We start from the raw sequence: 15,000 nt of genomic DNA, 5'->3' as shown, positions 1-15,000 counted from the left end.
TGTATTGAATTTAGACTTCCACGTGCGCAACGCTAAATTAGGGTCATCAAAACGTTCAACATTTTGCCACGAGACCCCGTTCAGGTCGTTAAGAAAATCCTTTTCGACAATTTTTTTTTAAATTACGCGCCTCCTTGATAACAGGTCTAGTTTTAGGAACAGCTAACTTTCGTACTGCATAAATTAAACTGTGCTCCGAGATACCTAAATGGAAAAAAACAGAAAGAGGGAGCTATGTTAACAACCATATTTGTCAAAATTAAATCAATAATAGTTCTAGTTGATACACAGAGGATATGAACTGCAGTTTGAACATCCAGGGAAACTTTAGCATAGTCGGAATTAATAATCCCCAAAAGAATTAGCTCAATCAAAGTGACGTCATGTCAGGAACCGCGCGCCAAATTCAATTTTTTTGGAAAATCATTTTTGCTATGTTCCTTTGGCGTGCTCTCCAGTCGGAAATTATGGCTGATAGATGTGCTGTTGTGGGTTGTTCAAATACTCCGGATCCAAAGAAGGGCATAGCCTTACATAAAATTCCATTTTATGGTGACGATCGAAGTGAAGCGAAGGCCAGAAGGAAAGAAATGGGCGGACTTCGAGAAGTTAAAGCGCGGCAAGTGGACACCAAGCGCTTCATCTGCTCTGTGTTCTTGTCACTTCGCTTCCGAGGACGTCACACGACGCCTATCGTTTGGGAATCTTAAATGCCAGCGAACACTCATAAAGGATAAAATTGGTGTTCTTCTAGTACCAAAGTCACAGCGCAATACCTGGGGAGAAGAAGATTTATCCGACGAAGTCGTCGTCAAGTTGATCATGCCACATTTTGTTTTTTTTTTTTTTGTTTTTTTTTGTTTTCACGTCTTGTTAATTACTCGCGTCTAATTTCTTGTGCACGCTCATGCGCTTTCTGTTTTCGTTCTGTAGATTTTGGGGGGAACAACATCCACATTAGGGCCGTTTATACGATAGAAAATAAGCCGCGGCTTACATACGACGCGAACATCCCGTATAAATGGTTCAAAATCTACGTTCACGGCTTTCTCAAGCCGCGGCCTATCCTGGTCGGGGAGTTTATACTCGTGTAAATAGTTCCTTTCCGTATTATGTACGCCGCGGCCAGAGTAAGCCGCGGCTTATTTTCTCTCGTATAAACAGCCCTATTAGCTCCTTCCACTGAAGATTTTTCGGCTTCTGAGTGTTCTGTCATTGGCGATCAAGTAGAGACAAATATAGATACTGAACCGACGAAACCAGTAGACCTAAAAATTCTTGCAGATACTTTCTTTATCACCACTGATGCTCGTGCTTTCTTGTACGATTCTGTAGAGCCGGTTTTGTAGCTGGTGTTGTCTGTCTTCCATTTTTGTCCTTTCACGATTATATACTCCAAACCAATCTTCGCCTGTCAGTGGCTCTTGGCAATAGGAGCCCTATCTTCTTCTGAATCGGAAGGAGCATCACCGTTAAATGAGTCTGGATCTTCGAACTCTGTCTCTTCGTTCGAATCCGATGAAAGACCGTTGCCATCATCATCAGAATAAAAGTCGCTTTGATGTTCCATCACACACTCAAAGGTGTCCTAAAGTGTCGCTTAATTATATAATTAATGAAACTACAAGATGATCCAATTTCGAGTCGTTCCTGAAGTGACGTCACTACTCACCAATCCTCGATTACGCGGTCAACTAAATTGGGCGTGGCTAAAGGGCGAAATTTGAAGCTTGATTTCGGGGTTAAAAAGTGGCGGACTCGAAACATTATTCTTGGGACCTTTATGTACGCTTTATAGACATGTCAAAACCATGAAAACCCTGTAGACAGGATAGACACAGACACTTTAAAATCACATAAATAGAATCAGCAATATTGATTATTCGTCGACTGCTTCAGTGTGAGGAAATAATAACTCCAATTATCTAAAAAAACTGCAAGGCCACCTGCAATGTTTATTTAACATTTTGATAACCGTAATTAATCGAAATTAAGATATATTAGGGGGCTCCAGGAACATGGGTTGCTGGTGGCTCCGGCTCCCGTTTGTTCCGTCCATAAGCCTCGCTCACAGTTGAACAGAAACGCAAAAGTGAGGGCAAATGCAAACGATGGTCAAACGTACGTAGAATAGAACTAATAACGATGAACTAGCGCAGTTGGGTTCTCAAGATGGCGACGAGGCTGACGCCATCTTAGATTTCAACTGCAACCGAGGTGGCATAGAGTGGGTGGCACAGTCGGCTAGTGCGCGGTCTTTGTGCAAGAGATCCTGAGTTCGATTCCCGGATCTCACATCCCTACCTTACCTTACCTTACGTAATCATTTTTCTTCTATTGTCGCCTACGGCCTTGCGCCCTTAATGGCCTGGCTGATTATGATCAAGTTGAAGATGACGATGGTGTTGATTCCTTCATAGGAAAATGGATTTGGCTGGCTCGGCAATTAAACAAGGACCATATGTTGGTCGAATCGACTGTTGGTCTCTGTGGAAGCCAACACATAAAGAGCCTCTGTGGCTGCTTTTGTCAGGAGCAACAGATCCACCAAGGAGCATCGAAATTTCTGAGAGGAGAACTCGGGATACTCCTGGGGACAAGAACGGTGCTTTTCTAGCTGGAATTACTCATGATCTACTCAACATGGAGAACGCGGTAGGACATTATTTGCACAACACAGTGAAAGATCTTCAACTTAAAAAGGCTCATGCATTAGCAAAAATTCGTACTTTATTTGATGAGTGCAAAAGAAATAGCTCGAAACCTATGCTGTACTACACTGGACACGGAGAAGTGGGGACTGGCAACTGGTGTTTCCATGATGGGACAATCAGCATCCAAGACATCCTTGACATGGTGCCAGGGGGAATGTTCTATCCGATGATTTTTAGTGATGCCTGTTATAGCGGTCACTGGGCAAATTTTTGTCTTCAAAAGGACATCACTGGTTTCCACTGTCTCGCAGCATGCCCATTTTATTCCAAAGCTGTTGATACAAAAGGTACGTGAGTTGTTTAATTGAAAGTGCCCTTTTTAGCAACGTGTAAACAGCGGTTGGGAACTCAAAGTAGCACTGCTTTGTCAGCATATGTAACCGGTAGTGCTGTTCACTGGATAGATTACCATCCATGCAATAAGAGATTTATTCGGTGAATAGCTTTATCCACCCTTAAACCTTCGAGACCAAAATCCCAGTTTGAGACTAATTTACTGACATGGATTAGCACAATTACGTGTGACGAGAAGAAAGTCAGATGAGAAGACCGTGCATTCTAAGATCCTTGGAAGCAAGTGTTGTTTTGACAATCACTTTGTTTCTTCAGGTCGTGTCGAGTGTAGAATTGAGCATTTTACCGTATGAATCAGTGAGATTGTGGCGAGATTATTTGTCCAGGAACGGAATCAAAACCTTAAAACAATTTACAGGATCATTTCCCTGTACCACCGGAATTTTATGGGCCTATTTTGAGTTATTTTGCAGTGACAATCCCCCCTGTACCTTGACAAGTCTTGAAACGAAACACTTTTAGGTGCTAAATTTTCGTTTTATTTTCTCAAACGTATAAAATACGCCCATTGTTCAGAATAAGCTGATCACAGTTTTAAAAGTTGCTTTCTAGTTTTAGAACTTATCTGGAATCACTATATGATGTTACAATCTCCGAGAAACAGCTCATTCAAGATTCAATCTCTGAAAGGCGGAACACAAATAAGAGAACTTTACTACTTTTGCGCTTAACCATCTTCACCGGAAAATAAGATTTCAAGTTTTCGTTAGTGAGAGTTTGGCAAACATAGCTTCGAATCTTTTGCTGGTTTGTTTGGCTTTAAAATGCGACCGAACAAGAAGTTTTTTTACTCCGCTTTCCTAACTGTTTTTCGATGTGCCTCGACAGTAACAAGAAAATTTTGCACTTATGTTCTAAACGTGTATATCGCAATGAGTTCTCGCAAAAGTAAGGAGAAATATCACCAGCTTGTGTTTTCAGAAGTTTGTTTAGAGCATGTACAGGTAATTTGTTGGAGATCTTGTTTGAAGTTTGTCCTTTCTAGCCGATTCTGGTTCTAAGCCAAGCTGGCGTGTTTCAATGAAGTGCATCAAAATGTAAATGATCTCGTTTTCAGAGATAAAGTGGAATAAATAAAGCACGAACTGTCACATCACGAGCTATAGTATGTCTATGATTTCTAATTTTAGCGCGATTCCTATTCGCTGGCTTTTGACAGTCGGAAATGCCTTCTTTCCTTTTCCGTTCGCTTGCTGAGGATTTGCCTGTTTTCTTTTAAAACTCTTGCGATTCAACAAAAATTAGTTGCCTAACTGGTGAATTTGACAGTAGATTTCGCTGGAAAAACCGATATCACACTCATCCCTTCGTGATGCATGCGATCAGTCGGTTTTTCAGGTGAAATTAACCGTGGAATTCACTAGTTAGGCAGTGAAGAAAATGGCATAATTAAGCGATATCCGGGAAAACCAAAAGGCGAACAGTTCCAAAGCCTTTTATTTTCTCTAATCCTACAGCCAGTAAGAATAAACAAGCCGGGAGCTCCGCTTTTAGGCTTGGCTAAATCTATATATAATTTGTTGCACCAAGAGATAGTTCTGTTTTATCGTTAATCTCTCAATTTTCACTGCGCTTTCACAATAAAAGCAAGGCGCCACACACTAACACCAACACGGCGTGGCCAACACGTCACGCATGCGCACAACCATTTCTCCCGATCAATCATGGACAGCTGTTTCGGCCTTTTGGGCCCCATCAGCATGGCGTAGCTTACATACCAGGCGGGTGTTTTTAGCACCCCTTTAAGTGGCAGTTTCACATGCCATACATTTGGTAAGCTTGGTTGGGAACAGCCAAACTGTTCTCCCACGGCAAGCGTGTGGGAAGGTGGTATGTTAGCTACGCCATGCTGATGAGGCCCAAAAAGGCCGAAACAGCTGTCCATGGCTGCCAATTGACTGGGTGAAATGGTTGTGCGCATGCATGATGTGTTGGCCACACCGGGTTGGTGTTACCGTGTGTCACCTTGCTTTTATTGTTGTTTTTGTTGTTTTTTATTTACGTGACACAGCGATCTCTTAATGTGATCCACCTTCCCACACGCTTGCCGTGGGCGAACAGTTTTGCTGTTCCCAACCCAGCTTACCACATGTGTGGCACGTGAAGCTGCCACTTAATGGGGTGCTAAACATATTCCGTTGGTAAGATGGCTACGCCATGCTGATGAGGCCCAAAAGGCCGAAACAGCTGTCCATGGTTGCTAATTGACCGGGTGAAATGGCTGTGCGGATGCGTGATGTGTTGGCCACATCGGGTTGGTGTCAGCGTGTGTCTCCTTGCTGTTATTTTTGCTTCTTTTCAGTTATAAGTTAATTCCAACTGTGACAGTGCGACGTAGAGCGCGTAGAAAGACTTTCTGCAAACCAGTTTACCATGTTCATTTTCAGAATAAAAAAGTATATACGTTATCAAACCGGCTTGGGTCAGGTATAAAGAAAAACTGTGCCTTCGGCCTTGAGTACGTCCCTAGGCCAACCCCGTTCCCAGGGTCTCTTTGTCAGTGGAGACCCTGGGAACGAGGTTGGTCCCTCAAGATCTCGGGCACAGTTTTTCGCTATACGGACCTCCCAGCCAGTAAATAACATATATATTTCGAGATACATTATTATTATTACTAGTAATAGTTTTCACTACATCTGCCCCCGCCTAAGATATGGATGACAGTTGAGGTGTTTTCCAATTGATATGTGCTGCACATTGTGATGTCTTCATATTACGCTACATGTAAATCACTGGGTAGGTAAATGAAAGTGCAAGATGCAATGAAAGAATGGGCAACAACAAACGGTTATTTATTTTCAATTTCCATCAACGTTTATTTGACAAACTATCAGTAGGCCTTATTCACGATAGCCGCCATGTTGGTTTTCAAATTGTCATGCAAATTAGCCTTGATTTTCATAAAAATTATTTGACTTGGGCCATTTTAGTTCCAATAAGAATAAAACGCAAACAGCGGTTACAAACATTTGCTTGAACTGTATAACTTTTATAAACTTAACGTTTCTTATATTAAAACGTGCATCATCAGAAGTGATACAACTGTACGGACTGGAAACTAACGAAATTGATTGACATAAAACGACAAAAAATATGCTAATTAGACGCTCCGTGAGCGTACACTGGGTTGCCTATGGTAAGTGCATTTTTTCAAGTCGGGGGTCATTAAGACCATTTAGGGGGTCACCCAGAATTCATACCAGCAGAGGCCCTTTGGCTCACACGTTCATACGACGAAAGAGACCCTTTTCTGAGGTTAAAAACCTGGCTACCGGCCTATTAATTATATATTTGTCAGAAAGAAGAAATTCCTGTCATCTTAAGAAAAAATAGACACGCATTGCTTACGTGTGGTAGTGAAGTAACACAGAGATTTATTCCATATTGTCAACTGAGCTGCGTGTTGTCTTCCAGGAGTTGTATTGTCTTTGCGTCATATGTTGCTCCAATAGAATTTTTGGTCGGCGGCCATGTTGCATGGCAGAAACAATGGAAATGTTTTGCTTTGTAATACAAATATTCACTGAAATTAAACCTTGTCCGGCGGGGTTAGTATCTGGATGGGTGACCTAAAAAATATACCACTTTGAAACAGAAGCATAGGACCAAAAATTCTCTTGTAACGCTCAAAAACGCGAACCAAGCGAGGTACAGATTTTGTTAGCTTGCTTTATGCAAAAAAAGATATTGATCCAAAAGTAAATAAATATTGATACACAGTTTTTAGGAAGAGCAGAAGGAAGTTTTCCGGACGGTCGATCGAGAATAAAATATTTTACCATCAGCAACATAACAACATTACATGTAATTTTGAACCGCGAATATAAAAAGTTACCATCAGCGAAAAACATTTTGGGAGATTTTTGCTAAGTTGAATTTTGTCATTGTACTTTTGGTTGAACAAGTAAATCGCAAAATCGAAAGTGACATCGAATTCAGCGGGCGCCGTGATCAAGTTTAATACCGCGGCGTGTTTACTCGCGAAACAGTGAAGCATCTGTGTTAAATGATAGCAAGATATCGGGTTTTTGTTTTTGTTAGTTTTCTAAGTGTTATAAACTTTGACAAGAAATGTGCGAATTCAACACAAAGATCACAATCGCCTAACTCCTAAGGTTGACCATTGTTTCTGCAAAGTCAACAATTTACTCTCCAAGACGTGAGGTTATTTATCACCAGATAACTCCATCGTTTTGGAAATAGCAGCTACTTCTTTATTCATCAGCGTCACAATTTTTTTGCTGATTTTGGTGCTCATTTTTTTGAAACACAAGCACGCTTCTAACAGACCTGACCTGCTTACAGAGTAATACTACAAAAATCCTCCCGTATCGCATTTCAACCCAGGTATGCAAATTTGTTAAGCTCGAAAATTCAATACACAACATGATATCAAAATTCACAAAGGCAGAAAATATCTCAAAATCCTTTTCCAGCAAAAAGGTATTGAAACAAACAACATATTTTCTATTAGAGGCAAAAAACCTTCCTATTTCAATTGCGTGGCACAATCCGTATCGCAACGCATATGCAATTAAATAAATTTCTGACAGTTCACATCAAACCCTTTTCGAAAGAACCTTGACCGTAAAAAATGAAGCACAAAAGAGACAACAAGCTTTCATTCAAATAATACTTCATCGTCACATTTCCATTTTTTTTTGTTGAGTACAAAATACCGGTAAATGTAAATTGCCAGACAACTAAGATGCGACTTGAGTAAACATTGTGGTGAATTCAAGGCGTTCGATTCCTTCATTGTTTGTTAAATCCATCAAATAATTGCCATTTGATCTCAGTGTTTTATATAATACCAAGTTAGTAAAATATTACAAAGAAAGCTCACTTGATATCCAACGGCGAAAAATAAATTGTTGTCGAAGATCATTACTCGTCGCTTTAAAGATTCCAGATATTTATGTTTCAGCACTTTTCTTGTTCATCCAATTGACGTTCCATTCTTCAGCTCCATAAGGGTATATTTTGTTTAAAGATCCACTAAAACGCCATTCGCGTTACAATGACTTTCGACGCCATTGCAGGTTAATTAAATGTTCTTCTTTGTGCAGGGAAATCTACGCATTACCCCAGCCCCCTCAAACCTAACACAATACGCACAGAAGACTCTGTGCACAAAGACACCACTTAGCAAGGGAGTGTCAGGCAAGACTTTTCATGACACGGAAAAAAATAAAAATTAAAAAACCGAAAAATATTACGCATTTTACGACTGGGATTGCCATACTGGCAACCCAGTAATAATAGAGATAAAGTTTCTCACTGCCAACGTTTTCAATTCTTTAATTTTACAATGCATGTCTGATCGACCAGTTGCTAGTATTTCAAAATGATCCAACTTAATTCTATGGTTGGTTAAGAAAACATGATCAGCAATTGCAGATTCGTGACAATTCTTTAAAATGTTCTGTTTTTTTGACAGGTAATCGGCGTTTTCTTTTCCCTATATAGTAATCATTGCAATCCTAGCAGGTTGGTCTGTACACTACTTTTGATCACGGATAAACAGAGCAAACAGTTGGGATGCAATGATGTTGTAATATACAAAACGTTAAGTTTATAAAAGTTATGCAGTTCAATCAAATGTTTGTAACCACTGGTTGCGTTTTATTCTTATAGCCTTGTGTTATCATGGGGGAAAAACATTGGAAAAAAGGCAAATTGTGGAAAATCGGCTCGTCGAAGTATTGAAATAACTTTGCTAAAAGTACATTTTAGAATTTAGAAGTAAGTACCTTTTATAATAATTTTATATCTTTTGATAGCAATTGACATTTTGACTTTCTACTTCGTTATCTGCTCATTTTTCACTAAAAAAACATTACTACTTTACTACTTTTACTACATTCAATGAACGTCAAACAAATCATCTGTGTGGCTAAGATGTTCGTTTTAAGGTGGCTGGTACCAGTTTTCGGGTTTTTGACGACTTATAACTTTGAAAGAATAGAACATAAAGGCGGACCAAGGCCACTGTAATATTTTGATAAGGTTGGATTATATAACTTATACTTGACCAAAAGCAGCTGTTATTTTGTCATCAGCAGTTACCATGGCAACGTTACACAATGATTTTCCAGCCCTGATTTTTAGCGTAAGCCACTAATAGCTAAAAAATTAACCCGGTGACCCCGTGTTTTTTTTTTTTTTTTATGGCAATAGCTTTTGGCATCTGAAAAGGAAAATGCACAGCAATTTAAAAAGAATTTTACGGAGCCGATTTCTTGAAAACTTGGAAAAACGACAATTTGCCCAAAGTAGAAATTTCCCTCCGTAGAATTTTTTAATTTTTTTCTGGCGCTTCCTCTCAATAGTAATATTATATTGAAACAATAAAAAGAAGGGGTCACCGGGCTTGTTTTCGTGCAAAAGCCTTCGTGAGTTCTGTTATTCCTATGCATCAAAAATAAAAATAAAAATCCAGACTTCATAAGATCAGCAGTTGCTCATGAGCCGTTTCGACTACCGCTGACTAGGTCGTGTGCCCGCGCGGGCACCTAGTGAACCGTACGATTCCAAATGTTTGCAGACAAAAAATCATTTACAGATCTGTACAGTTGTCGTTGTCGTTCAAGACAAACCTCCTGGACTTACTCTTAGGATTTCTTCACAAATTCTGGGTAGATTTGCCATGTTTTTGTAAAATAATTTCAAAAACTGCCAGGCACTATTACAAATAGATAAATAAGCATCTTCCATCGCTGATATTTGAGATTTTAATTCACAAACAATTCGATATTAAAAAAAAGATAAAGATAAAGATAAAAAAGATAAATGCTTTGTTTATAGTGGATGTGCACTTAGCTATCAAGCTAGTTAACAGGCACCCCACTTTTAACAATGTGAAAGAAGCAATTGAAGCTAAAAGAAACATTATTAAGAACCTCACTCATAATATTTTCAACTATTTTTCACAAATGTTCCTTTCTTTATGACTCGGGGATTATATAGCAATTGAAGAGTCAACAACCTTCACACCAATACAAAAGTTCCTCTATTCTACACTAATTTTAAAGATCACTTAATTTTAGTGATGTACTTGTTCACAATTGTGTTGTAGTCTACTTGTACGAAATGAAATGATATTTTTCTTAAAAGAAGAAAAACTATTATTTGTTTTTGTTTGGCTACTATTGCTGAAAGAAACTTCTGAAGACACCAAGAGACACTCACCTTCTTTACAGTTTGAACAAGATTTCAGGTCATTTCGCAGAACATAAAGTTCAATCAGTCTTGTACCACAAATATCAACCTCGTGTTTAGTTTGCCGTAATGAAAATATATTTGCTAAGCTATGTACTTTCTGATATTTAATTTTTCAAACCAAAAGGCAAAGTCTCAGGAAGGAAATAGAAATGGTCGATCTAGCTGATTTGCAACATTTGAGCCAACATTTGGTTTAGTGTTAATGGCGTAAAAAAATATTTAGCGCATAAACAACATACCTGTGACCTCGTTTCTATTTTTCTACGCGGTTCAGTCTTGTTCCTCTTCAGGGTGATTTTCTTTGCCTTGGGTTATGCATTTTTTTGCTCTTGTCAGATTTGTTACGGATTGAATTCGTCGTTTGGAGGCAAAGCAACCTTTGTGTCGCCTGGACTCGTAGTTTGGTTTTTCGTCTTCTCTATCTCCTGCATACGCAATATTCGTCGAGCAAAAAAAATACAACCCATAGAATGTGGCGAAGAAGAACAAGCAAAATGATTTCTGTTTGTGTGTCCATTCTCCATATTTATGTCCACTTTGCGAGTCCTTTATACGCTCCCTATGGCCGTCACGATCGATCGAGTTGCCTTTGAAACTTTGGAAACATTGAATTCCAGAAACAATTTTTCTTAAGTACACAGAATTGACAAAAGTTGTTCTAGCAGGTAAAGTCTCTTTTAAATTAAAATTTGGTCTCCAACAGTACAAAAGTGACTTTGCGCGAAAAAAGCCGCACGCCGCCATATTTGTTTTTTTGTTTTTCGGGTTTTAAATCTCGCGCCTGTATCGTGCGTGTTACTCACGCATGACGCAACGAAGGTGACTTACTCCCCGCGCGAGGAAACTGGTACCAGCCACCTTAACGCGGTAAATATTCGCGGTAAATATTCGAAAATGGCTCACCTTGAGAATCGAACCACACAACAGTTCGATACCGATGTTCGTTTGTGACTTTCTTCGTCGTGGCTCAAGTTGCCCAGAACACCTCGCGAACTTATTGAACAGTACCGATATCACCTTACGCGCTCGGTTGAGCAAATCGAGACTGCTTTTCCCTACAGAGTGTTTTCATTCACGTGATCAGTAACCTTGTTTTTCCACCGAAGCAAAAGAAAACGTTTGCATGATAATAGTGCTCAATTCCGGAGGATTAGTTGCGTACAACAACTTGGCCGCCGTGACGTCACGTTAAAACGCTCTGTACAATATCTACCAATTTTCATATTTTCCCTTTTTACTTGGGGGCTTCTAGGTTGCCTCCATGGGTTTTGGCCTCTGGGGGCATCTATTTTCTCGAGATAAGCATTATCAAGGGATAAACAATTATCTCGACATACTGAAAATTATCTCAGGATAAAAAATTACCATCTCTAAATAGATAAAAAATTTTCTGTGGTTTTTGTGAAGAAAATAATCCGGACGAAGTTAAAGCTTCAGAGCTTCAGATAATTATTTCAAGATAAATAAAAATTAGAAATGTCATCTATGGGCCATCGTGCTTTTTAGATATGATTGTGTCATATAATTTGTAAGAACTATTTGTTTTGCTAACTCGACACGCGTGTTCTTATTTATACCTTATTTATTTTTGTATTCTTATTTATGCCCTTGTTTCTCAACGGGGACCTCATGATGCAGGATCTACCACAACGACTCCAAAGAAAGCGTTGTTTGAAATTCCGATTTTACTTTTTCAGACTTTTTGAAAATGAGTATTGATTATTCTATTTCTTTCAACTTAGAAAAAGTAAATGATTTATTTATGAATTAAATTAAAAGGAATGATGTGCAAATGTGAAAAAGTAAATTAAATTTACTTGCTGTATTGGCTTGCTCTAATTTTCCTAAATCTTGGGATTTGTTCATTTCACATTGTAAGTTTGCAAAGAACGGTTAAGAAATGTATAAAACCGCAAGCAACAAAAGTCGAGTTTCGTTTATTGATTTACCAATTGCAACTAAGACTGTACATTATAGGCTCACAAAAAAGCAGAAAAAATAAATTTAGAAAAACAAACAAAGAAATACGCGGTAGACCGACTGTAAGCAAAAAAGTGGAAAAGGGATGAAGCTAGATATGAAAAAAGAAAAAAGATTTTAGGGAAAGCTAAGTAATGTTTGGATACTTCGCCCAATCGCCGCAATGGAAAAGTCCATTAATTTCTTCTGATTGGAGCAATCCCTTCCATGCTCATGGCTACGAAAATTGCTTGGCTTAACGTTTCGACTCACTTTTAAGAGGAGTCTGTATCTTAATTTATGAAAAATTTTTAACACTCGTTTTACACTGTCAACAAGGCCACTCGCGGTCAAACCGCTGCAGTCGGTTTGAGAAATGTCATTCATAAAGTTTTATACCGAGAATTGTGATTGATTTTAGCGAGATTACCGTGGCAATACATGTTTAGTGGCAGGGGCGTTGTCGTTTACGTAGCCTGTTGTGGTATATCGAAGGTCGTTGTTTGATGAGAAAGAATGTAATAAGTTTATTTATAGTTGCTTGTGTATAGATCTCGTCATTTATCCTTGAATTCCTTAGTTTATTATATCAATCATCTTGGTATCTTAATTTGTTGTTTTGTTCACTGGTTTGTTTGTTGCCCTGGCCCGGGCCCAGTTATTCAAAGGCTGGATAACTTTATCCAGTGGATAAGTCGCTATCCAGGGGTTAAAATACACTTCGAGTTAAACATTGACAAATGTTACTTAGATGTAGTACTTAGAGTATACATAGTCACAGTTACGCGAGCAAAATCTTAAAGTTTTGCACAGAATGAAACTGTAGGATAGTGCCTTATCCACCAGATAAAGTTATCCTACCTTTAAACAACTGGGACCTGTCTATCTATTCATTTCTTTTCCTGTATCGGCGTGTCATTTTTAGGTGAAGGTGGAGACTTAACACTGTTCATGACTGGAAAGAAACCACGCCCTAGTACTGAGCCTGTGTACAGTGGAGGAAACCACAATGATTTCCCGGTTGACGATGAGTTCGATCGTCATAGTTACAGCGATTTAATCACTGCTTTTGTACAAAAAACTCAAATTTTGCTGTCGCAAAGTTTGCACAATGGAAACTTAAGTGGATATCTCGGAACGTCTGACCTTTACAGCCCAACTCCTGCCCGCGCTTGCGGGATTGTATCAGACTATGATAGCTTTATTCAGTTGGTTGAGGAGATGTGGAACAAGGGGTACTATATATATTCCCTTGCATGTGACCGGCGACATGGATTTGGAGTGTTTTTCATGAAAGATACTGGCACCAACCAATGCATTTTGGCTGGCACATCGAGTATCCAAGGGGTGTTGAACAAAGGTTTCAAAATCACTGCATGTGCAGCCCGTGACTCGACATTTTACCTCGTTATGACCAAGGGCTCAAAGGAATACAATGGCAAAGCACAATCATGGTTTACAAACGACTCATGGAGTGACGTTAAGATACAAATCCAAAAGGGTTGTGATGAACAAAAAGCGATAAGTGGAATCTGTTACTCAGTTTGTCTTCACAAGTATTTTGTGGTGATGACCGAGGAACCGTCGCAGTTGCAGGAATTTGCATGGTTCAATACCCGCTCTGACGCTGAAGAATGGATTGAAGAAAAATATGACGAGTATTCATCTGCGATCGGAATAAGTGTTCCTGCTGAAGGCAAATTTCTAGCTGTAGTTACTAAAAATGAAAATTTAAAGGTGACCTGTCGGTTTTGGAATTTCCCTCTGAAATAAGAGCGAAAGCGTGTTCAAGATGCATGGTAGAGAATCATTTACTTGACCTTTACTGTTAATTAAGGTATCTTCCCTTAGGTTCTATTCAGAGAACAAAGGAGTTATTAATTTAAGCCTTATTCAACGATCCAAGCTAAAAGTCTCCAATCTACGATTAAAACCATGCGAGGTTAGTTTAGTTTTTAGCATTTGGATGTGCATTTCAAATTAAGCTGACTCGGTTCAGGGGCTCCTAAAGACCAATTTGTTGAAAAATGTATTATTACACCCAATTGATGAAATGTTATTAAGGCATTTCAGGTGTTTTTCAGTGTTACTGGGAAAAAAATTATCTGTTCCTTTTTCCCAGCAAGACACACAAGAAATTTGCCAGCTAGCCAGCTAAGTAAAATTGGTTGGTTTCCCAGACAGGAATTAAATTAATCAATTAATTCATTAATTCATTAATTAGAATGAATATATATATATCTGTCTGGATTTACAAAAAGGTACTTCCTAATGCTGTGACATTCAACTCGTTTTCATTTCACCCTGATTATTATCAGAGCATAATTGAGCAGACGGTGGCTAAACCGGCAAACTTGCTCAAGAAAATTCCACTCAACTTTGGATTTGCATTGCTGACTGCCCAGATATTGCAAGAAGTACTTAGGAGAGAAGAGATGGTTGTGTTAGAGCTGTATCTTACCGTTTATTGTTCTTTACGAACGTTAACTTCTGGCTCAGTCTGACCAATCTGAGAAAAAATGTGAATAATAAGTATTGTAGGCACAGTTTTATTTGACTGGGGAAAGATCACATAGATATTACTTTTCTGTACGAATATTAATAGTGACAGTTACTTGCCAATGAGTACTCAAAGTATAGCCCCATCCTACAGTCAAGGTTGGATATTCCCAGATGCTGTGGAACCACGGGTCAGCGGTTAATTATGTACCGCCGTTCGAAGCTTTCACGGATTAACCTCAGTGACGAT

General features: G+C 39.0%; 1 protein-coding gene across 1 annotated transcript in view; it reads left to right on the top strand.

Annotated features, from left to right (window-relative positions):
* Positions 1–15,000, top strand: part of LOC138020617 (uncharacterized) — a 55,079-nt gene that overhangs the window by 15,647 nt on the left and 24,432 nt on the right. Inside the window, exon 3 of the mRNA XM_068867583.1 lies at positions 2,421–3,001. Coding sequence (XP_068723684.1) covers positions 2,425–3,001 — 577 coding nt within the window. The 5' untranslated portion in view covers positions 2,421–2,424. The remainder of the gene's footprint in view (positions 1–2,420; positions 3,002–15,000) is intronic.

This window comes from Montipora capricornis, chromosome 1, assembly GCF_036669925.1.
Source record: "Montipora capricornis isolate CH-2021 chromosome 1, ASM3666992v2, whole genome shotgun sequence".
NCBI lineage: Eukaryota > Metazoa > Cnidaria > Anthozoa > Scleractinia > Acroporidae > Montipora > Montipora capricornis.
The sequence above is the reverse complement of the archived record's forward strand: the minus strand, read 5'-3'. Positions and strand labels throughout refer to the sequence as shown.